Raw genomic sequence first — 26,230 nt, 5'->3', positions numbered from 1 at the left:
CATAATAGAATGAGAAATATATATAATAAATATTTACATGAAATCGTAATTCGGGTACATATAAACCTTTCACATGAAATAAAAAAAAAAAAAAAATTACGGCAAGTTTTGGGCAAAAAAGAGATTAGATGTATATTTTTTCGAAATGTGACAGATTCATTTATTTTTTCAGTTTGGACAGAATGAGTTTAAAAATTTAAGGTGATTTGAAAGACCAAAGTAAAGTTGGAAAAGAATCACAGGAGACTTTGCTATAGGAAAATCCAACGCCTCCTTGATAAAGCTCAAGGGACCATGTATATATTCCACAACAAGAACTGGGCTCAAAATAAACCCCAATTCGCTCTAAACGATAAGGAATGAAAAACAAAACAAAAAAAGAATTTTAACAAAAAAATGACACACCAATGAACCGTTCCGTTCCACGCTATACTCAGCAGACCATTTTCGCCCATCGACCTCATTCCTTGACATACTTTCTGCTATACATACAACTTGACTACACACACTGTATGTTACCCCACCTATTTACATTCCCAGAAAAACAGAAAACAAAAACAGAGTAGCCTTGGTGCTCCTGCAATCACTTCATGCTTGAAACAGCACAAGATACAAAGCATGACCGAGAAGCGAGCTTCTATAACCACAACAGTTTTAACAAACTGGGTGTTTTTGTTAGACTCTCCCAACTTACAGGAGTTTCCCATCTTCTCTTTCAATCCCAGGCCAGCCCTTTCCCTCTTGTATGAATTTAGAAACCACGCTTCACTTATGAACCAAAATCCTTGCGGTTTCCGTCAAGGATTATTACCAAAGTGCTTCAATGTTGTTACAAACAATTATTTCCCATCATCACCCCTAGACGTAGACTTGAAACTCTCCCCCGGCAATGTCCAAGACAATAAATGCCCCCCAGAATCGCCACTTAGCAATTGCTTCAGGTCATTTGTGAGGTGCAGAGACGTGACGGGGTATTTATGAGACTTGAGAACCCTGCAATTATGCAATCTGTACTCCGTTTTCTTGCCACCGAGATTCAGTGCACCGTTCCCGTTGCCCGTCGACTTGCTTTGTGAGCTCTCGCCGCTAGAACAATGTAACATCTGCCACACCTTCACAGCCCCGCTCTGGTGACCCGTCACGTACCAGTTTGTGTCCATCCAATCAGAGAATGAGCTACTAGTCACGCAGAGAATAGCATCAGATGGCAATTGGGATGTATTGATAGTTGCGAGGCAGTCTCCGTTGATGCTCCAAACCGCTAGTAGAATTCCAGCAGCGGTGACAATCTCGCCCGTCAAGTCGTTCACATAAACTGCTGAAACCGGAGCCGGGAACTGAGGGAGCTGCTTAACAAAAACTAAGGAGCTCATATCCCATATGACAACAGTGCAATCGTCCGATCCACTCACGATCATCATGTAAGGCTGGCTAACATGAAGACATGTGATCTTGGATGTGTGAGCACTGAGTGCCTTTTCCAACTGCAACTTTCTCACCGAACGCGGCCCGTACTTGCTGATTCTCCAAACGGAGACTAACCCATCATCGGCGCCGGTTACCAGAATCCTTCCGTCGTGGCTAACGCCGGCGCACTGAATTTGATATCCCCCGTGAAGGTTTTCATGGGTCGAGAGGAGGCGGTCTTGGTCGTAACTCAAGAACCTCAGACTTCGGTCTGCAAATCCCCATGCGACATATTTGGAATACGTCCTTGGTTTGAGGACGCTGTTTGTTCCAGCCAGGAGAATTTTGTCGTTGTAGGAAACAATTTGGCTGATGGAAGATGAACTGTTACGGATCTCGTGAGGAACGATATGATTGGAGTGCTTGAGAGGGTGAGGAGGAAACTTTCGGTCCACCCGCCTTTTCACATGGGGTTTGAGGAATAACTGTTTAGGAGTTTGGCCAAAGTGATTAATCTGGGCTAGGATTGAAGCTTTTAAAGCCGGATCTGTAATCAAGTCTATGTCAACACTCCCTTCATATGTATAGTGGTAGAAAACATTCACAGCTTCCTCTGCCGCCTATCATCCAGGAAAATTGCAAGTTAGAAAGAATACAAAGTGCTGATAACAGGTGACATACAAATACAAGGGATGCCCATTATTATTATTATTATTATTATTATTATTTCCAGTTAAAAATCTTTGTTTCTCGCCCCAGCCCAATGATTATCCAAATTATAATAAAATGCACCTCAGACTACCAAGCAATTCACAATACAAAAGTAAGGATCAGAATAAATGTAAAACTGACACGCACCTTCCCTCTCTGTCTATACCCAAATATGAGGTCTATCCAGTGATGCAGATTTTCAGAAACGAAATCAGATTCTAGAGCCTCCCTATGTTTCCTGATGAACTCCCTGGCACTGCCTTTTGCCCATGGAGGTAAAAAGACATCACCCACCTTCAATATAACAAAGAAAACTTGCAAGGGTTAAAAACTCAAAATGAAAAACAATAGAAAGACTCTGTTAGTGTGTGGTATCTTGAATCGATCTCATCTATTCCTTCTACTTATGTTAAAGCATTTAATATGTATCCTCAACAAAAAAAATTTAATCAGGTCAAGATAAGCCTCCAATTAAAAAAAATGTCAAGAATGAGGTAAACTGTCTAAAGAAGTCTAAACTATTAAACCCACCTTTTCTCCTGATTGTTTCTCTCCCAAATCAAGACTGAATCGATTTTCAAGGAATTCTGGCATGTAGAAAAATTCCGGGATCAATTCCTTCACATCTGATGTGTTACCCTTCCCAGCCGCACTAAACCAAGTATCTTTAACACTGTTAAAAAGACGATCAGCGTGGTCAAACTGCCCCCCTTGTAGCTTCTGATTCTCCGTGCTGAATGGAGGCAGCCGTAGAAGGTAGAAAAGAACGATTCCGGCACTGGAATAGTGGGAGCCATAATGAAACTTCGGGACCTCAGGATCATCCCAGCTCTCATACCTGGAAGAAACATTAGAGTAATTTAAACATGTTGACAAGTAAACTTGTAAAACAACCCAGATCTCAGAATCATTTGTACAGCAACAAACTCCAATAATAATAGTCTGTTATGGACAAAAAAAAAAAAGTTTTTACAAAATTGATACTGATCAAGTACCTTTTCCTGAATTCATCTTCCCCCTCAATTGTCTGACAGCCCATAGGTTTGTCAAGCCGGCGGAATGTTTTTGGATCCAGTAGATCAAGGTCTTCACTCTCATAATCTGAAAGAACCCACGGGAAAACTGGATACTGCGTTAGATCACTGTACCCACGACCTGCCAAGGTGTTGAGATGCATCAGGTACTGGAAGTTGCTGATCTCTCCGGTCTGCCATCTTTTCGAAAATGATTTAGCCCCTCCCTTAAACAAACGGCTACCCTCATTGCTTTCCTGTTTCGTTGATCCCGAAATGGTTGTATCCAACCTGTGACAAGAGAATATGGGAAACCAATATCATATACTCAGCTCCATGTTCTACTTAGAAGTGCAATGCATTCATAGAAGAGAAAAAAATTAGTTAAATATAATGATCAAGTACTCAGAGAGAGATTCGTACATGCTATTTCTAGGAAGATTCATGGAGAGCAGATTTTTGAAAACTTCATCCCTCTCCTTTTTGTGAAACACCAGAAGATCATTATAACCATCCATGCTAAATATTTCAACGGCAACCGGACGCAGCTGGTAATCACGCTTTGATATCTCATGAACGCTATCAAGCTTCCACATGCGCCAAGGATGAGGTAGATTACCTTGGGTACAGACTTTCTCCTTTCCCCACGCACCACCATTATAAGCCCAAGCTCTTCCTCCAATCCATGTCTTAACCACTGTACTTGAACATGAAGCCGACTTAGATTGGAAATCAATACTTCCGATGTCCTTCTTTACACCCAGAGCCTGATCAATAACAGAGAGTTCATCCTCACATTCCTTTTCAGAAATGCAGCCAGAGTCGTCGATATAAAAGTTTTCAATTACGTACAGGCAAAATTCCCCAATCAAAAAGATTCCGTCATGTTTGTCAAGTCCAACTACTCGTTCGCAGTTGTATCGGAATCGTATTTTTTCAAGAGGTTCAAGATATGGCCGAATCAGGTATTCACCATTGTCATTAAGATCCTTATCTGGTTTATCATCAGCAACATTAATGTCATCGATTTTTGTCGAAGATGATCGTCTGGGAGATCCTAGATCAGACCTTCCTCGTGTGCTCTCTTCTACGGGAACAGAAACTGCACTGGACTTCATACCAGACTCCAGTGCAGAGTGCAGACTTGCTTCATTTACACTGCTAGCTCTGTCGTCGTTCCATCCATTCCTAACAGAGCCAGCATCTTTCATACTATCCAGTTCCTTGAAAAGTGGCTCCTCATACACCTCACTTTCAACATCATTCTGCTTTTTCTCACCACTGAACATATGGAAAAATGATTCAGAATCAGTATCAGAAGTATTCGGACCACTGTTTGCTTTAATTTTGGAGAGCTCTGCATTCCCAAGTTCCAACTGAGCATCAAGAATGTTTTGTATTGAATAAATTTTCAGTTTGCAGCGCTCAAGCTTTTTCCGCATTCTGTATGGACCCTCGATTTGACAAAGCTGCCATTCAAGATCTTCTGCCCCAGATGAGTTATGCATAGGCAATATCCCTCGCTCGTGTACAAGCTGCTGGAGATGTGTTTGCCATTCACTCTCGGCATGCAGGACCCACCCATACTTATCTTGACGAACAACTCTAAGCTCAGTCGACATTGCATCCCGAACCAATTCCAATGCATATCTTCGTTCATTCACCTGATCCCAGTGCTTAAGATCTACTTTTGAAGTATCCTTTGATTTCTTCCCCATTTCCCTCTTGCGACGACCTTCCATACCTTTGATTCTCACACCAGGAAATTTTGCTGATCCAGCAATAAACTGAACCCACATTATGGCTGCACACTGCTCCAGTACTTTGTTCACAATATGTTCGTGAGTGTGAAGCCACTCAAAGAAGGCAGATAAACTTCCTGTTAACAATCTATCAAAACCACCATGTAGTACATCCAGATGCAACCCTTGGTTTAGTTTAGAAACAAGCAAGTCTTCTAGGGCAGCTCTTCGATGGACCAAGAGATACTTGACAATATCAACTGCTACGTTTTGTACGGTCCGCCTTTGGTCTCGCAGAAGGGAGATTAAATTGACACAGAGACAGCAATTGAGATCAGTATCAGAGTTACTGGGACAGAATATGATTTGCCTATGAGCAACTAGTAACTGCAATACTGTGGAGATGTCAATTCCCAAATCATCTTGCGAAGAGTTTGGAGATATCTTCTTAGGTTCACAATGCAAACCCAAACACAGGAGAAGATTTTCTTCTCCCATGGCAATCAAAAATGACGGAAGGAAGCAGTACAAAATCATACGATTTGCATTTTTAAGAAGTGAATGAATGTACGCATCAAGTTGCCTGCTTCCTCTTGCAATGGACAGAAGACCCTTTCCAGTCGGAGTTGCATCTTCAATTCTGCCATCTTTGTTCGCCAATTGCAACATGGATAGTAGGAATTCCAGCGTTCTTAATACACCAGCAGGTTGCGGGAAGGCCCCCATATATACACGATCCACTATCATCCAGCATATTGCATCCAAGTTCGAGGACCAACGACTTTTGTCAAGCTTTTTATCATTCTCCTCATCATCGCGTAGGAGTCGTCTTTCAAGAAAGTTCATCAATCTACCAAGGCATAATCCTTGGAAAATTAAAACCGAGTCAGCATCAATATAGAGCGGAACACTTTCTAATATCATCTCTATAATTTGTGAAGATTTGACTTGCTCAGTTACATAATCGGAAAGAACTTCTGCTGTAAAATCCAAGATAGCAGTTGCTCCAGCACAGCAAGGACCGCCACCATAGCCAGAATCATCAATTTCAAGAAGTATCTTTGGGCTTACGGAGAAAAGAGAGTTTGCAGCTGAAGAATCTTGAGAGCTCGATTTCATTTCAGAGGATGGTTCGGCATCACAAGCAGACATTAAAGACTCTGCTGGAGTGGCAGCCAAGGGAGTTTTGGTTTCATTATTGCCAGCACTGCCCAACCAAGAAGTCAATGCTACAACTGGAGATGCTGAGGGCGTGAACGACAGCGAATTAGACTTCTCTGATAAAATTGGAGAATCTGGTATGGTAAAAGATGCCGAGCTATGAGAATCTGTTACTTGAACCTGCTCTAGAGTGCCTTTCAAATTACGGAAGCTGAATTCATTGGAGCTTGAGGTGGCTGAAACCTGGTCAACACTATCGCCATCTAAGTTCAAAACCGCTGGAGCATCATATTGCGGAAGTTTGCTTAATTTTTTGGGGGATAGACTGTCTTTGGACTCGACTTTATCACCAATAACATTACTTTTGGGAATAGACATCTCTTCAGAACTTGAACTCATCTGAGCTTTCGGGAAGCTTCCAACACTGATAGAATTATTCAGAGACTGATCTTGCTCATGAGGCAAACTAGAAAATGTATTATGAGAACTGCTGGTATCATCGCCATCATTCAAGCTCTTCTCATCTATCTTCAAAGAAAGCTCCTTTGCCATCTTCACTGCATGAGCAGCCCTGTGGAGATGCAAAAATAAATAAATCAGTTTCATAAACACCGAAACGTAAATCTTCAGTTGAGCAATTATGTAAGAAGTATATCTATCAAAAACTAGAACCCAGAACTACAAGTTAAAATAATTTCTCAATTAAGTGACAGACCTGACACAAGAAAAATAGAGTTCGATGCAGCTTTCGAGAAATTCTGCACGCCTGCATACTGCAGAAAATGGAGGGCACATTTTCGCAAGATCAACCATGAACCTCAGGACTGATGTAGCAGCAGCAGGTGCTGATGCCTCTCCGCCCATTAGACGTGCAGCGTATGTCTTGTGCATCAATGCTTCACCTTGCAATTCTCCTGTCATGTCTGCATTTCCCTCGACAAGCTCCGCCACAAGACCAGCACTGACCTGGGAAATACTGCCAGCTTGGTGGGCAAGCATTGACTGCATACTCAGCCTATCAAACGTAGACCTTGCCATAGAAATTACACATTCCAACAACTCTACAAACTTCAGTTCCACATAACTTCCGTGACTTGGCATTAGGGCATGGAAATCTAGCATTCGAACTTCTGGTAGTCTGGGATAAACAGGCTTTCCAAATATCAAGCAGAACATGATATAGTATATGTCTGGGGAGTCATAGAAACTTCGAACTACCCGAGCCAAGCCTTGATAACCTCCACTGCTTCGAAATTTTAGTGCAAATGTAGGGGAAGAAGTTAGACAAATACCAAGAAGAGTCATTATCCATCTCATACTTGTAGGGTGCACCGCTTCATCAAGAAAATAAGTTACGAATTTGGATGAGACATTTTTATGCCACTGCTCTAGCAACTCTTCCGATTGTATGGTTACTTGAAGATCAATGAGCATCTCCAACAACATGTTTCTTACAATTACATGCTTCCCCATGGACTCCCGAACAATTGGATTCCGCCGTCTCAGTTCCGGAGGGTCAAAGGTCATAATAACAAACCTAACCACATGCTCCAATTCAGAAGAAAGAAACCCATCTTCAAGAATCACCCCAAGCAGTACAACCAATTTTTCGAGCACAGGTACTTCAACATCACCCCTCTGCAGAGTCACAAGAAGGTGCTGAACAAGATTTATGCGTCGCAGAATGGTGAGGTTATGATTTCTGTACCAATGCATCGATACCAAATGCTCAAGAAAACCAAGCAGAGAGATCTGGATTGAAAGCGGAGCTGATACCCACAGGGTCCAATCCAACAAAACATGCTCAACCATATCTGCATTTGATAGCACAATGCAATTTGAAGTCTCAGCTGTTATGCCAGCAGTTTCTAGCTCTGAAATATGGCTATATGATTTTTGGGCAGAAAAATCATCCATGTCTCCATGAGTTCCAACTGAAGATACTTCATCACGGAACTTCATATGTAGATCCTCAAAACTATTTTCCATCAGAGTTGCCGCGGACGACATATTAGTTTGAGGATATCTTGATTTCTTTGGCTCAGAGAACGAAGCCTCACACGCAGCGATTTGGAAAAAGATCTCTAGAGAGTGCATGTCAAATAATGACATTTTTGGGCGCAGAAAAAGTGACAGCAAATGGTATCCTCGATATGTTTGCATGTCCCTTATATTTTGAGCATTCTGATGAAGTGCACACGCCAATAATGTAAGGGCCATGTGTAGCATATCCCTAGTCTCTGCAGCTTCAACTAGGGCAAGCACAACAGTCATTCCACCGACCGGAAAAATGGTGTCACCAATCACGCTTTGCCTACAGATGTAAACATCCCCGTGAAGACGTCCAAAACGAGGTATACCTGCAGAAATCCCAAATAAAGAATCAAGAAATTAACATGATCAGCTTCTAATGATAACTCAGATATTTATCATATTTTTATTGCCTATTATAGATGTAAAATCGTGAATTTCGTAGCGAACCTCCAATAGGAGATGCAGCAGCCGACATTGGATCAACTAGATTGAGCATGGAAAATGTCCCGGATGCTCGAATAGGTTCCACACATGTTCCATCAAATGCAAATATAAGTTTCTTTCCAGATAGCTGTGAAGAAAGATTTCCGAGTCTCTCCAAATCCCATACAATACCACTGCCATCTGTCTTTGACTCACCAAGCTTGCTACCTTGATCAAGCCTCTGCGAATTCAGAGCCAGGGTGGTGTCAGCATCTAATGTATCCAATATTGCCATGCTACCACCTCCACATGCCTGGTTAGGTACAAAGCGAAGAAGATCGGTGTCTTGGAAGAGCCCTCTGTACCCTCTACCAAGAATATACATGAAGCAAATGCAACCAGACGTGAGAACCTCCTCAAAGAGATACCAAGAGCGTAGTTTCCATGTCAAGTCACTGACTCTTGCACAGATAGCTGGAGTCCCAATGGTCACCTGTAAGGGCTTTCCCACTGGCGATGGAGAATATCCTAGTTTCCCTGTGTGCCTCAGCTTTCCATTAAGATACACATAAGCAACGCTGGCTTGGAAAAGTCCAGCAAGAGCGTTTGGTTTGCTGTGAACAACTGCAAGATGATGCCACCTGCCTTCCTCAAGTTCCAATCCCGAAAATGACAAGGAGCTAGAGTTGCTGGTTGCAAGGGTTAGTACCCCATCTTCCTGAAGATACAGCTCAGCATATATGGTGTTTTCATTATTTGCTGCACCAACAGAAAAAATCCTCAAAATATTTCTATCCGTATTTTGCCCACTAAAGCTACTCCGTCTCTTGGAAGGACCGGGTTTGGAAGATTCGCTTTCCCTTCCATGTGACTTCAAAAAGTTCTCAACCTGAAACCAACATACAAATGAATAACCAGCAGCGGGAGGCCAAGATCTCTCTCCCAAAGAGACCTGAATAGAAGCATGCCCAATCTTTCTCATGTCCATCTCAACAAATGGTGCTAGAGACACGTCCTCCGATGCCATATCCTCCATGTAAATCAATCTTTGCATCATATCTACCAGCATGTTGCCCGAATTTATTTCCCTCAATTGCAAAACATTTCTAACAAGTATTCGCAGTTCTGAGGCAGATAACCTGTCACGAAGTACATTTCCTAACGTGTAAGAGAAACGACGCGGATAAATAATGTGGTTAAATAATGATCGGGATTTACCTGAATGCCCCAAGAATTTCTACAATCTTCAAAGCATGAGAAAGTAATGGAGATGAACCAAGAAGAAAGGGCTGGATAATCTCCAACAATAGTTCAACACAACCTGATACAGTAGGAAATAAAGTTAAGGGCTTCATCCAAAACTCATTACTCATTCACATATGCATAAAAATAAAAATAAAAAAATGGAAAAATAAAAAAGCATGGGATTATGTGTCCTACCCACGGAAGTTAAATTTTCCTGATTAAACGGACCCCCGCGAGCAAGTTTTTCAACGAGGCTAAGCACTTCTAACTGCATCTTGGGAGTAAATCGCAACAGCGTACGAATAAGAACCCTGACAGCAGCAGCATTGTAAACTCTCTCCTTATCTGGATCGAATGTCCCAGAAGCAGTTGTTAAGAGGAATGTCGACACCTCATTTTCACTCACGTCTGATAATGTTGCATTCTCTGATGACATGAATGGTGGAAGCACAATTTCAAGAGCTAACTCAAAGAACAACTGTATAACTTGCTTTTCAAACTCCACGGAAAGTAATCCGGACTCCAATAGAAGGTCGTAAAATGTCTGGGATGACACAATTGAATGCAACTTCATCCTGTTAATAGCATTATCGCACACTGCAGCGGTCACAACACGCAATAAGTATGCCAAAACCTTGATGTAAACTTCTAAACAAGATCGATCTGCTGGTTCTCCATCACTTTGGAAACCATGGAGTGTTGTAAGCAGCAGGGAGAACCCAGTGGCATCACCAAAAACTCTCTGAGTAGCGTTATTAACAGCCAGAATTCGCCACAAGGCTCCCATTGTATCACACTTTGCATCATTTTGAAGCCTGTATTGTGATCCAGAAACACTGGTTACCATTCCACTTTTCAAAGTCTCAACGATCGCACCTAACTCTTCAGGATGTGCCTGGTACAAATACATCGAATCAATAAGAAAATATTTGTATCCAAATTGAACAAAGGTGGGAGACTAAAAATATAAAATAACAAAAGAACACAAACCCTACTAGCAGGAGAACATCTACAAGTTCAAACTACAGCTGAACTAGGAATCGAAGAGAATAATTTGAGACATGTCATTACAAACCTGTGTGCCATCTTCAATTATTAAGCACGACAATACTCTTAGCACCCCCGGGCGATGTATGTCAGAGACAAGAAAAGGGAGAACAGTTGCAACACCATTAGCAAGACGGAAAGACGATTGATTGGTTTCAGCTTTCTTTAATAAAGAGACCATACAATCCCATGCAACAGTAATAGTATTTTCAATCTCAAATATTGGAAGCCTTCCTGAGCCAGACTCCATCAGCTTCGGCGAGGAAATAATCACGTCTTTGCTGTTCAAATGCCTCTTAAAGCTGCTTGAATTGGATTTTCTATCAGATTGATTCATGTTACCACTGTGCTGGTCTGAACCCAAAAGAAACTTGTTCTGCTTCAGGTCCTCCAGCAGAACCTCCAGGATACCAACTTCTCGCAATACCTTTTTGTACTGTTGATCAAAGGATAAGAGTTTGACAAAAAAAGAAAGTATGGTGTGCTTTAACTCTGATGTTATCGGCTGTTGCAACAAACAGCAAAGTGAGAGTAATTCTTGCTCAGGAACACAATTCACGACAGTCACAGCATATTCAAGAATTTTTAAGATTATCTCTTGCAGAGATGTAGGAAAACCGGCCATGTTTAAGATAAGAAGTGGAACAGTTCTCAACTCCTGGCACAACTTGTAGTTTTCTAGATGACTGGAGAATATTTTGAACATTCTGTTTAAAACTTCTGCTTGCAACTCCCGGCTATCTGCCTTTAAAAAAATGTCCTGCAACATCTGAACTGCTTCCAGATCTTTAACTTTAGTATTTCCTTTTTCCCAACTTTCTTCGGCAAACCGCTCAGAAGATGATGTACGATTTCTCTTGTGGTCACTGGCCCTACTATAAAATGATTTGGAGGCTTTTCCTTCAGATGATTCAGCTGGACCAGTCTGAGCTAAATTAACAAGAACATCAAGCAATCTAGACAAGGTAGGAGTGAGTTGATAAGTCGTGGGATCCTCTTTTTCCATTAACTTTTGAGTGTCAGTCAATGCACGTGAACCATCTGAAGTACTATTTTTGTCCAATAAAGACTCGGGAGTAAACTGAACGCTGAGATTTCTTTGAATGGAAGAAAGGGTTAATGCAAACTGCACAAGGAACTGATATCCATGAGCGTTGTGTATATCCTCCCTCAGCTTGACCGCACCAGCCTCTACAAGCCAAAATAATAAAAACCCGAAGTAGAAAATAGTATCAATATATACAGAGAGAAGTTAAATCTAAAAAATATAGCAAAATAAATAAAACTTCAGTGAAACTCCAAACTGAACCTTCTTTTAGGCAAGAGACAAAATCAAATCATAGTTACCTGGTCTATACGACAATTCGACGCATTCCAGTAACAGATCCACAATGCCCACAGTATATGCAGCATCTCCACATGCTGGATTAAATTCTTTAATAGCCATTAACAAAACTTTTATCTGCACATGCAGCAAAATATCATGTATTCTGTTTATTTTCTAACATAAAAATCAGTAGAAAGATTAAATTTGGTCATAAAAAAAATAGAAATGTGGTCTTTGGAAAATAAATCACATACAAAGAAAAAAACGTCAACCTAAAGTTCAAAATAATAATAATAATAATATTAATCATATTTCTTTTAAGAAATATTATTATTAAAATAAAATCCTGAATAATGACAATAACTATCACCGATTATAAGAATTATAATAATATTAATTTTAGAATAATAAGAATAATAAAGGAAAATTGACATAGAAGGCATATGCAAATAGTAGGTTGTATATTACAATATAAACAAAATGCAAAAGGAGCTGTCCACAGGTTCATCTTAGCTGAATAAGCAATTTATAGAAATCAGTACAAGATTATCAAAATAGTAGGTTCAGAATACAGCTATCAAAATAGTAAGTACAGAATACAGCAGAATAAATTTTCAGGTTGCCCATAGAAATTTAAACATGTGCCAGTATATTTCCAAAGAATACAGGAAGAGAATTACAAGGCCATGATATCATCATATGTGAAGCATAATATACCAGATGATGTTTGCGAATATATTTTGATGTGCTTCCATTGTCATTGACCAAAAGAAGACCAAGTATCTGCAAGACAAAAGGATTCAATAATAGTTTCATTCAAATACTAATGAGATTTGCAGGCAGTCAGGGAATTATGTTAATCTTCTATGACTCCCCCAAAAATGAATATGGAATGTGCAACCGCCTACCTGCATAGCATGTCTATGGAGTTGAATGCTGTGCAATGGAACAAGGCCTTCCTGGTATCGAGAAAATACTTTCAACGATCCATTCGCAACCATCTGGAAGAGCAGCTCAAGTGAAACATCCTCAGTTAAACTTTGTGCTGCAGAAGGATGGCTTGCCAGAGCTTTCATAATGTGCACAAGACTCCCTTCGACCTGGAAATAAAAATCAAATTATACGATAAAATAAAAATAAAAAGCATGTTATGTGTCACAAGACTACTCCTATGTAATAAATAAATACTGATACAGCTTTAGCAAATAAAGACGTGAACGCATATTAAAGACAAACATACAGTTCAACGAAAATTATCCAATAAGAAATGAGAGATAAATACCTCAAGTCGTCTAGCTTGGGAAACACCATCATCCAAGTCTTTATCAATCAGGAGCGGTTCATCAGGATCCAAAAGAGAATAAAGAACATGAACGAGACAGCAGAAAATCCCAGAATCAAGGAGAGGTTGTTTATCAATAGGCTGGAACAGCAAACATTAAGTGTATGTCAGTTAATATTGGAGTCTATGGAAAGAAAAATAGAGAACCTTAGAAACGGGTATCTACTCTGCCACAGTAAAAAGAGATTTCTAACCAAGCAAGCCAAAGAAACTTTACCGCAGATACCAACACCTCTATTGCACATAACAAATTGGATCCGGAACTGATGTTCTCCTGCGAATGTCGAAATGATAACACTTCACTATAAAATAAATTAATCGAAGCAACCCTTTATGGGGAAATTTTTTTTATGTAATATGCAAACCTTGATTTCTGAAAAGAACTTTAACACTTTTGATACCACCAAAGATCTTGTTTCGGTGCCCACTTTCAACTTATCAATATCTGTTACAAATGCTCTTCCCACTACAAATGAGAATATATGTGTTTCAACTAACCTGCATTTGACCAAAACATTTTAAACTTAGTAAACAAGTTCCACGTAATGACATTTTGCAGACAATTTTAAAGAAGATAAATGTGCAAGCCCAGAAGATTAAAATAATATTTGTATTTGATTGAGCGTGCATCAACAAATTGAGAAATGGTTTGTTGATGCCAAAAGGGCTGAGTTTGATTATCTCTTGCAAGAAGTAAGTGTAGTATGAAAACAAATGTTTTACGAGTACAATAACTTTTTGGGTTGAATTTTATACATTCATAAGAGTAAATTCTGATACACTCGAGCTAAACTGTTTTAAATTCCATTTTATTAATGATTATTCATACTCTTATGTGATCTAGCATCAGAATTTAAATAAGTACTCAGATAAGCATCCACAGAAAAAGAAATTCCATGCATTGAAAAGCCGAACAGAGTCCCGACTGAAGAAACTATAGTTTGTATTGTATTCAAGGTTTATAGATATCCTGATAACCCAATTTGAACAGTTTGTCATGCACTGGAAGATAACAGTTTGCATTTCTAATAATGTATCAGAGAAACAGGCAAGGTACTTCAGGGAATACGCAACCGTTCAGACAACTACAAAAAAAAAAAAAAAAAAAAAAACCTACTACTTTGGAAGTCAGATTATCAACACTTTAATTTAACTAAAAGCTGGTCATAACAAAGTTTCCTAGTAAGCACCAATTCAAAATGTAGCATAAAAGTAAGAACTAACGAAAGCATCTAATGAAAAGAGGCTCATACATGGTCACTAATTGAGCTACATTAGCATGCTGCTTCACTAATCTACAAAAAGAATCTACAGTCAAATTCAAGGCCGCTTCTTTCTCCTGCATAATCAACGGAAACATTGTGAGCATATTTTGCGTCAGTAAGAAGATAATAGAATCAACTAATTAGCCAAGCAAGAACCTTTTCAGAGCTGGATGATCGAAACTCTTCCCAAAATCTTTTAAAATCCAACTCCAGTTCATGTTTGTCTCTGCCGAAAGGGAAAAAAGCACATATAATTATAACCAAAAAAGAGCTAAAGATGTTTAAATATAAAAAAAATAATAAAAAATTAAGAATCGTGTTTATATGGCTCGGGCCATTTTATCTAATAATTAATCGAGCATACGAAAACATTAATTCATCCAAAATGGTGGATATGGTGCTATTATGCTCTGCATTGACTCCCATCAAACAATGAATGGGTGATTCAAGAACCTCATCAACAGGCAGGGTAAATAAGGCAAACAAAAGGCAATGTTCAGAGCAGTCAACACAAATACTGAATCCGCTGAAAACCAGTCAAAAACCTCACAAAAGGACCGACCCGCATTAGCCGTTACAAAACTCTTTGTTATGTATGATAACGTACAACATTATATGGCACGACTACGACAATATACGACACAATTCTTTATTCAATATCCAAAATAGACTGAACCATTCAAGAGTACTTAACTGAGCCTGCTATGGGAAACCTTGAACAAAGCCCCAAAGTTTAAAACCACAATGTGACGAACACTATTCTGGACACCTAAGATAGACTTGGGATCATGGAACTTCAATCATACTCATCGTCCACCAAAAGCAACATACCAAATTCTTACGCCAAAAAATAAATAAATACGAGAACATACCTAAATCACCGGTCATATCTAAAACCATAAACCCTAAAACATACCAAATCGATCAGAGAGGCAATCAATGCCTATGCATTGGAAAAATCCGGCAATCGGAACCAAATTTAATCCAAACTTCTCTCATATGCGCCAAATTATGAATTCAAAAGAATGTTAAGAGACTTCAAGAAAACAATAGTAAAAGTAAAAATAATAATAACCTTTCGAGAGAAGACAGCGAGCTTCGCTGAGTCGGCGAGGCATTGCTGTCTTGAACGGGAGAAGCGTGAAGCGGCGAGGAGAGCGAAGAATTGGGCGCTAAAAGAGACGAAGACGAAGGAGACTGTGTGAGACCGACCTTCTCTTTGATGTCCTTAAACAATGTCCCCCATTTCATCGTTCTCCCTTTCGATCCCTGAAACATGAGACTGGCTTCTCTCTCATCCGACGACCAAACACGATTCGATTCGACTCAATCAACCAAACAATCGACCGATCGCCCAACCAGATCCGCGCCTTCAACGCGACGATCGCTTCACTCGCCTAGGATTTCAACAGCGAAAAAATGCAGCTGCAAAAATGAAGAAGAATAAAAAAAAATTGTTCGCTCAAACTGACCGATCGGAGTCTCCGTCGCCGCTGATTGCGGCGGAGAAGAAAAAAGATCTAACGAATTGGTTTCTTTACTCGTTGATTATCGTCAAGGGTCCGTTTCATTCATAAATCTCTGCTGGTATTCTGTTTCTTGCTAATCTTTCTTTCCTATGTAACGAACGACTTTTGAATTCCGTTTTTTTTTCCTTCCTTTGTCTTGAACTTTCTCGCAAAATCCTTCAGCGAGCCCTAGAACGAAGGAAAAATGTTGCAACTGAAGAAACAAAGAAATGAAAAAAGAAAAGCTGGTTTCTCTCTCTGAATTTATATGAAAATAGTATTTCTTTTTATTTTCTGTTTCTCTCTCTTTTCTTTTAGCTCGTACTTATTAACCTCGTTATTTCGTCTGCTCGCTTTTTCGGACGCCTCTCCTTCCGCGCCTTGTTCTTCGCTATATCTATCTCTTTCTCTCTCTCCCTATCTCGGAAAATAATATAAAACAAATAAAATTATAATAATATGTTTGAAAATTAAACGAAATAAAAAAGACATACATGTCTCTTCTTCTTTCTCTCTAACGTAATAACTTCCATGTCAGCGTGGGATCCACGCCTGTGGAGCTGCCACGTGGCATTCCGAGATTGACGCTTGAAACGTGAGACCCTCTCCTCTCTCTCTCTCTCTGATTCTGGCTTTGGTGTATATTTTGGACATTTTGCAATAGTAAACGATTTTTGTTGAGCACGAAAAATTGACTGGTATAAATCCTAAACATAAATAAATAAAAATACTTAGTAATGATTTTTAAAGGCAATTCCGTACAAATTAGTCTATGCTAAGATAATGACGGAAAAATAAGCATTTTCAAAAGAGTTACTTTCTCAATTTGTCCGTCTATTGAAATGAGAATGCAATAACATGTTGGATTTTATTAGATTAGACATAGAAAAGTTCTAAGAATATTTTTAAAAAATCTTTGTTTAGAAAATAGAGGAGAATATTATTCTATTTTGGTCCAAAAAGGCAACGTTCTATTTTTTTTTTTAACCTTATCTTGCATACATAGTTTGACGACATTTTAAATATATGAAATATTTGGACTCTCAACCTCTAACTAATCACGAGCATTAGAAAATTGGCCGACGGATCATATTATATATATATATATATATATATATATATATAAACAATATGCATCGCGCATTGTTGCGGAATAATTATTATATTTTAGTCTAAAGAAAAAAAAAATTATACAGACGTTAAAAAATGTTTAAGTTTGAAAAAAAAAGTATTTAAAGTTTTTTGAAAACATTTTTATCTTTCTGAAAAGAAAAAAAAATTGATACGAATGAACAACACTTGTGTTTAGAGTTCCAATTTCTTATTTTTTCTATAAAAAAATTAACAACACAGTCCCAACTTCTTCTACTTTATATAATAATATAATATAATTGAAAAAGAATAAAATACATGTGTCATTTGCCTTTTTTATACAAAAAATGTGTTTCCTTTCCTTTCTCCCCTATCATCGCTTCTCCATTTTCCCTTCTCCCTTCTCTAGTTCATAGTCTACCTCACACACTCAAAACTCAAACTCGAAAATCTCCAATGACTTTTGGAGGACATGATAGTGTTAATTTCTCAAATTTGGTGGTGGTTCGGGCCACTCTCACGTTTCACATGACTCCGCTTTTGATTACCGGTTAGAGAAATAGCACTAACTAAATCACATCAAACGTGAGAATTTTAATTTAATCACATATTTATCCCTCATGTATCCCCCATGTATGAAAGCGAAAAAATAGTTTTAATAAACTAGAGGAAAAAAAATGGATGGTGGATGAGCCATATTTTAAATTTCACATGAAATATACTTAAAAATCAAATCCGTTTTAGCCAAACTATATTTTCTAGAACTAATTAACATGTGTTAATAAAAATTATTAAAATTATAAATTAATCCTAGGAGTTTTGTAATTGTGTACCATACAAAAATAAATTCAAAACTTATTTCTGGTCCATCTTAATTTTTAGTTTTTATCCCCTTCCAAAATTATTAGAAAAATTGCCTCATTTGCCACCAATTTGATAACAATTTCCCACTTTCCACCAAAACTCTAATTTGGCCCAAAAGGCCACCATCACATGTGTAAAAACTCAAGTTTGCCCTTCACTATCTATTTTCTTAACAAATGTATCTTCACTCCCGAAATTAAGACATAAATAATTAATTTTGAGATTTTCCTTTTTAGGACTCAGTCACTCTCTCTCTCCTTCTTCGTCCATCTCTTATCTCTCTCTCTCGTCCAAATCTTCTCTCTCTATCTCCCCCATCTCGTCCAAGCTCAGAAAACTCATGAACACAGCTCAGAAAAGTCGTCGGATGAGCTCAGCTATTGTCGGAGGAGCATTCCGAATCTCAGCCCAAAAAAAGAGAAGTTGCAATCCACGAAATAAAACCCTAGGTTCGTTGTTTTTTCATTTTTCGGGTATAAAAAAGCTCTTTGTCTTCAAATAATGAAGTTTTTGTTGTTTAAAAGTTTGGGTTTGTTATGGGTATGTTATGTGATTTTTGAAGATAACGTTCATTATTTGTTGACATCTATGTCAACAATGTTGACTTTAGATGTCAACAATTTTGACATCTATGTCAACATTGTTGATATCTATTCAGAGACATATACAACAATAATACAGACTGATTCCCATGTTCAGAGACAAATATTCTAACAAGTATTCAGAGATAAAATCACCAACAAATATTCAGAGACAAACCGATTCCCATGTTCAGAGACTAATATTCCAAAAAATCAAGAAAATTTCATCAACAACACTAACCCAAAATAAATCATAAAATCGAAATAAAATAGGGATTTTTGATCGAAGACTAACCTCCTTTGTAGTTCCCATTTTTGTACGAGGTTTTTTGGCAATTTTGGGAACGAATTATTCCTCTTACGTGTCCGACGAACCAGCGATGATGTTCTTCCTCTTTAGCGGCTTCTTCGCCGCGATTTTCGTCTGGGGTTTGGGCGAAGTTGTTGTTTTCCTTTTCTGAGCCGGCTTTGGACTTCCCGACTCCTCCGGGACTTTATTTATGATCGCCCGAGGACTCCGACGCGGGGGTGATGGGTTTGAGTCCACCATTTTTCTTCGATCGATGTTAGGGTTCGGGTGAGAAGTGATGGGTTTGAGTTTAGTGGGTTGAGAAATGAGATTGAGAAGTTATTGTAGAGATGAAATGGGTGGGTTTGAGTCGACGGTTTCACGGTGGTTACATGCAGTTACAGAGAGAGAGAAGTCCGACGGTTTTGAGAGCGGTTTTGACGTGAGAGAGAGGGAAAATTTGAGTTTGAGATGAGAAAATTATTTATGTCTTAATTTCGGGAGTAAAGATACATTTGTTAAGAAAATAGATAGTGAAGGGTAAACTTGACTTTTTACACATGTGATGGTGGCATTTTGAGCCAAATTAGGGTTTTAGTGGAAAGTGAGAAATTATTATCAAATTGGTGATAAATGAGACAATTTGTCAAATTATTATTTGACATTCGAGAACCCCGCGTTTGTTTTGTGGTTTGGTCATTGCTTGTGCCCCAAATGCGAAATGCTCTTAGCCTTTTTTTAAACTATATTTTGGCTAGGTCTTCAAGATTGTAAATCATTTGAACCCACTTCTTTAGGTTGCATGTTATAATATAATGTTGCAATATAATCAAGACAAATGTGAATATGTATATATATCAACGACAGAGATAGCCCCGTAGTCTAAACATATTGTCTCATATCTGTTCTAAAATATTTTTTCATAAAGTTTTATTGAATTTTATTATTGTTATGGGTCATTTTCCCTTCACAAGAAAAGTTACGGCCCAACCCAAAAGACGCAGGTGCGAGGCCCGTCCCAAAGAGAATCATAGCAGGACAAGGGGCCACGTCATCGGTAGTTTCATGCCTTGTGACCCTGACAAGTCACGTTACGTCCGGTCACCCCTGACGGGACGAGCAAAGGCAAGCCACCCGACCGAGCGGGACAAGGGGCCACGTCATCAGTAGTTTCATGCCTTGTGACCCTGGCAAGTCACGTCACGTCCCGTTACCCCCTGGCCGGACAAGTCAAACCGACCAAGCAGGACAAGAGGCCACGTCATCAGTAGTTTCACGCCTTATGACCCTGGCAGGTCGCGTCACGACTGGTTACCCCTGGCGAGACGAGGCAAGCTACCCGACCACCAAGCCAGACACGTCGTGTCTCGTCCCCCCTGGCAGGACGAGACGAGCCACCTGACAGGACGAGTCAAGCCACCCGTCCGAACAGGACGCGTCACGTCTCGTTACCCCCTGGCAGGTCCAATGACCAGCGGGTACGTCCGGTGACCCCCTGGCAGGTCCGATGACCAGCGGGTACGTCCGGTGACCCCCTGGCAGGTCCCATGACCAATGGGTACGTCCGGTGACCCCCTTTGGCGAGTCTGGCGACCCCCCTGACAGGTCCCGTGACCCTTGGGCATGTCCGGTGACCCCCTTGGCGAGTCTGGCGACCCCCCTGACAGATCCTGTGACCCTTGGGCACGTCCGGTGACCCCCTTGGCGAGTCTGGCGACCCCCCTGGCAGGTCCAATGACCAGCGGGTACGTCCGGTGACCCCCTGGCAGGTCCGATGACCAGCGGGTACATCCGGTGACCCCCTGGCAAGTCCCATGACCGGCGGGTACGTCCGGTGACCCCCTGGCAAGTCCTATGACCCGTGGATACGTCTGGTGACTCCCTTGGCGGGTCTCATGACCCCCGACAGGTCCCATGATCCGTGGGTACGTCTGGTGACTCCCGTGGCGAATCCCATGACCCCGACAGGTCCTGTGACTCGTAGGTACGTCCCGTAACCCCTTGGTAGGTCTCGTCCATCCCCTTCTAAACAGGACCGTCCCTCCAATAATAGCCAAATGACGAGACTACCCCGACCCTCACAACTCTACTATAAATACCTGAGACAAACTCTTGTCAAGGGTTGGCTTTTTCTCTCTCTAACTAAACTCTGTCAAAACCCCCATTCAGCTATTTCTCTGACTAGAAACACCTTTGAGACCGAAATAAAGAACAAAGAGAATCAAAGCCACTCCACTCACACATTTTCACACAAAAACGAGGAACGATCTCCTTCCATTCTCTCTAGAGTGGGAGAGATAAGTTCACTCTCTCTCAAAACCCGAGGCCCTCGAGCCAAATTATATTCCCTCTACGATCGTGTCCAAGAGCTTGAGAAACCAATCCTCTCGTTCTTCATTCGATAAGAGGAATATCCCATTACTAATCTCACAGATTCGAAGACACGTGGCCAAGTCCGCTCACGTCATGTGTCCATTAGTGTTGAACCAAAAAACGGCTTAACAATTATCAACAACAAATTCGTAGTCGTCTTCAAATCCGTTTACATATATATATTTTTTATATTCTCTTATTTGTTCTAAATATCTTGTCAAAAAGTTCTCTAGGATTTCATTATCAAGAATAAATTCTTAGTCGGCTTCAAATTCTCTTACATACTTTATTTTCTTCCACATTTGTTAGCCCTGTAATTTGATCATATTGTCTCTTATTTGTTCTAAAATATTTTGTCATAACGTTTTCTAGAATTTCGTTGTTAACAATAAATTCTTAGTCGGCTTCAAATCCTTTTAAATAAAAGGTTAGAAACCAATTGAGCCAAAAATATGTATTGTGGAAGGAAATAAAAGATGTAGAAGGATTTGAAGCCGAATAAGAATTTATTGTTGACAATGAAAAATCCTAGAAAATATTTTAGAACAAATAAGAGACAATAGAAAAAATATTTCAAAAGGATTTGAAGCCGACTAAGAATTTATTGTTAACAATGAAATTACAGGGTGAATGAGTTTCATGATCTTAAAAGATAAGGGTGAATGAGTTTCTTTGGTTATAGTAGAAAACCTCATGTTATAATAGAAAACATTATCATGATCTTAAAAGATAAGGGTGAATGAGTTTCTTTGGTTCTCCCTTATAACTGAAGTGATTAAGCGAAGATGCTTTGTTCCAAAGGTAGGTAAGAACAAGTCGTTTTTGAACATTTCACCAACAATGACAACAAATACATATATCTTTTTTAAATCATAAATGTAACATTAAATGAGAAACCGTCGAAGCAATGCAACTTGTACGTAGAGTGTGAACGAAGGCCTTGAATAGCATGACCAATACGCATCCACCATCACAAAGTCAAATAGATATAATCCATTAGTCTCTTTCATGCTTTCTAACCTAAATACATTTGTGAAAAAGAAAGAAAAAAATTGTTTAAAATTGACTAGTTGGTAGGTTAACAATATGGTGTATTGGTGTCTGCTTTGCTTTTCAATTTTCTTTAATTTATTGATATTAAATAGAAAAAAAAAAAAAAAAAAAAACCTTTTTTACTTTCTTTCTACATCTGTTTTGATTTTTAATTTTTTCAACCAAAAAAATTTCATTCAAAAGCTAGCCCCGGCTAGAAAACAATCTCCAACAAGGGTCGAAACCTCCCGAAGAGAATATATAAAGCCTTTTCCATGCGAATGAATGACTCATTGGCATAATCTATCAACCTGTTTGACACATCATTAATGGGCCATTATCATTTAAATGAAGAAATTAAATAATTTTGTGCATTTTTTGAGCAAACGATAAGAAAACATTAAACTCATTTAAATGAGTGTTTAAATGGCAATTTGACCATTCTTTGAATTCTACTATGTTGGTGAATTAATCTCATTAAAAATATCCACTATTTAAAATATACTAATTAGTATGTATTAAATTTTCTCAAATATATTATTTGATTATGTATATGATAATATTAGTAAAAAATAAATGTACTCAAATTACGTGAACTCAAATGAAGTTATATTTTTATAATTATAACTTATAATTTATTTTTTTATTGAACAAAATTATAAATTATCATAATAGTAAGAAATAAATTATCAATTATATAAAGTAATAATTATTTGTTTTATATGATATTATATCATTTAACAGTATTGAATATATTAAAAATGAATAGAACACTGTATATATTTATCTATAAATTCACATATAATAAGTTAAATTAACAAAAATTTAGGTAACTAACCAGTTTAGACGTTTGAGATTACTATGTAGCCAACGTTGGGTAAATATATGGTTAATAGCTGCAAATATGATGTGATATTCCTGATTTACCCTTTCATTGAAAAAAAAACATATTGGGTATTTGCATTAATTTGAACGTGTAAATACTTGAATGTGCCTATTTATCAAACATTGGCTAAATAGCAATTTTAAAGTGTAAATATAGTTATATACCTAATGGACCATTAAATAAATTAAATCACCGAACTTTATATCAACCAACGTTTGACGATACTTTCACAATTTAAATAATATTATTAAAATGTATTTATTAATTTTTTAATAATATAATAAAATAAGATATATCAATTAAATGACTTTGTATATTTTAAATTATAATAATTATAATTTATTTCAATCAATAATAAGGTAACGTAGCTAAATAACTAAAATACTCATTAACCAAATTAACTGCATAAAATGTACGAATATACTATTTCACGCGTTGCCTTATGTAAAAAAAAATTATAATAAATGTCATTAGTACAAATTTTACGCTTTTTATATGACATGTAATCTAATTTATTTAAGTTGATTTATACAACCTTGTTTAGTTTATTTGTTGCTTTTATTGTGCACTTAAACGTGTATAGAAGATAAAATCATAATGAATAATTGATTATTAAACATACGTGTATAAATTTAGCTAAAATAAAAACAATTAAGAAAAGTTGAGTATTTTGCAATTTATAAATCTTAAGCGGCTTATTACGAGTAATTTTTCTCGATTACATGAGTTTTAATTTTAACATCACTTACATCATATACTGTTTAAATAGTGATAATCGAACGCTAATTAATCACTTTTTTTTTATTGAATTGCTTTTTTACGTAATTCTCGAACGACATTTTAAGATAGTTCAAAATTCAAATGGCCATTTTGAATGTTCAATTTATAATGGAATAGTTCAAATGAGATAACCACTTCAAATGGTGTGCCAAACCGACCCTATGTGTTGATTCATTTCATGTTCGAGGAGTCCAAACAAGTAAGTATTTTATGTTTGGGGGCGCATGTAGAAAAACAAGTTAGTGTTATGCACTACTACAAAATCAATTTTCTGGTGCGGAAGGGTATTAGGTGCGACATGTCGCACCTAAAAATCGTACCTAAATGGGCATTAGGTGCGACATGTCGCACCGAATACGTTTCCGGAAAAGTAAAATTTTCGCTAAATTTAAATGGTATCCGGTGCGACAAGTCGCACCTAATATTTTTCAGTGCGATTTTGTCGCACCTAAAAGTTTCGAAAATTTTAAGCGGGCTTCAAATTCCTCTGAATATTTTTTACTATGTTTCGGTGCGACACTGTCGCAGAAAATACCTTCCGGTGTGACATGTCGCACCAGATACGTGTTTCCGGTACGACTTATCGCACCTGATAATCACAACAGGTGCGACATTATATTAGGCTATTTAAACCCACACGGCCTCCTTCTTCCTCTTCTGCATTTTTTCTGATATCTCCCTCTCTCTCGCCCGCGACCCAGCCGACGCCCGCCCGTCCTTCGCGCCGCCCGTCGCGCCCCCCGCCCGCGACCCAGCGGCCGCCCTTCGCGTCGCCCGTCGCGCCCATCGCCCGCGACCAGCCCCGGTCGAGGTGCGTCCTCCTCGCCGACTGTTACCGGACGAGACAGTCCGACGCTCAAGCCCGCCGCACCTAATAGTTGACACTTTTCGATGCGACATGTCGCACCTAATATCTTTAGCGACGAACTTTTAGGTGCGACATTGTCGCACCTAGTAAACTATTAGGTGCGACTTTTGAGGCATTTGGTACGACAATCGTCGCACCGGATGCCTCTATTTGTTTTAGTGATGTAAGAGTCTTTATTTATTTTTTTTATTTCTTTACGAAATAGCAATTAGAAACTAATAGAATCATAAAATAAATTTTTAAAAAAATATGAAATTATATAGGCTAAAAAAATCAAAACTAAGATGTGTAAATAATTTACATGTAAAGTTATCTATAGGTAAATATTTTATTTATACTGTAAAAAGGAAAAACATAAAAATATATAGAAATAACATGAATCACGTAAAATTTTGAAAATGAATTTACTATATAAATTTAAAAATGATAAAAATTAAAATGAAAATCAATCAAATTTACTCACACTATAGATATTCCATGTACATTGTCGGTCTATACAATATCCAACCTTGACTATTTTTCTTAATAACTTGACTATTTTAAAATAATTTACAATTTCTACTATGTTTTTTTTACTAACGAGTTTAGAAGGACTACTCTATCCGTTATTTGGAAGCTTACCAAAATATCATTCAAATATTAAAAAAAAAAATTACAATTAAATTGTTTTTGTTAAAAAAAAAAAAAAAACAACGAATCTCATTAAAATGGTTTTTGAAAAAGTTATTTCAAATTAAATTGTTATTGCCACGAGCCTATCACAAACGACACCCATGGTGGCCAGTATATATTTTAAGCTATAAAATCCCGCCAGTTCCGCGAGTTTGACTTTTATTATCGTTTTTTTGTCGTGAACTTTTTGTAGCTAAGCTTGTATAGCAAATTATTTGGTGAGTTATTTCTTATATGCTAGTGCTACCCTAGTCGCGTGTGGTGTTAGACAGGAAATGTATTTGTTTATTATTATTATTATTAACTGTTATAATATACACTGAGAAATAGAAAAAGGGTTACTAAAAAAGCGAAGTATAAAAAAAGGAAAATTAATCAAGTAGCTTAATAATCCACTTTTTTTTTTAAATAGCTAACGGTTCATTTTATTTTTAAAAAATAGTCTATCATGTTAAAATAATTTAATTAACTAATTAGATTAGTTTAATTTACTTCGAAAAATATTCTTTCAGGTCAAAGTAAATTAATTAACATGATTTGGTTAATTAATTTACTTCGATATGATAGG

General features: G+C 38.1%; 1 protein-coding gene across 1 annotated transcript; it reads right to left on the bottom strand.

Moving 5' to 3' along the window:
• Nucleotides 1-360: 360 nt before the first annotated feature.
• On the bottom strand, nt 361-16,675 carry SPI (BEACH-DOMAIN HOMOLOG A1). The gene is made up of 21 exons (XM_089623168.1): nt 16,559-16,675; nt 16,259-16,414; nt 15,793-16,142; nt 14,874-14,943; nt 14,706-14,791; nt 13,818-13,950; nt 13,670-13,726; nt 13,393-13,533; nt 13,019-13,210; nt 12,828-12,893; nt 12,131-12,245; nt 10,812-11,974; nt 9,932-10,631; nt 9,710-9,812; nt 8,516-9,630; nt 6,750-8,394; nt 3,555-6,605; nt 3,114-3,422; nt 2,650-2,956; nt 2,266-2,412; nt 361-2,027 (listed from the first exon to the last, which is right to left on the bottom strand). The coding sequence occupies exons 3-21, from the start codon at nt 15,993-15,995 to the stop codon at nt 840-842; spliced, it is 10,791 nt and encodes a 3,596-aa protein (XP_089479294.1). The 5' UTR covers nt 15,996-16,142; nt 16,259-16,414; nt 16,559-16,675; the 3' UTR covers nt 361-839.
• Nucleotides 16,676-26,230: the final 9,555 nt, after the last annotated feature.

The sequence above is a fragment of the Urtica dioica genome, chromosome 8, assembly GCF_054948205.1.
Source record: "Urtica dioica subsp. dioica isolate 48M chromosome 8, U.dioica_male_clone48M_v1_H2, whole genome shotgun sequence".
Lineage (NCBI taxonomy): Eukaryota > Viridiplantae > Streptophyta > Magnoliopsida > Rosales > Urticaceae > Urtica > Urtica dioica.
This window is presented reverse-complemented; position numbering and strand designations above follow the sequence as displayed.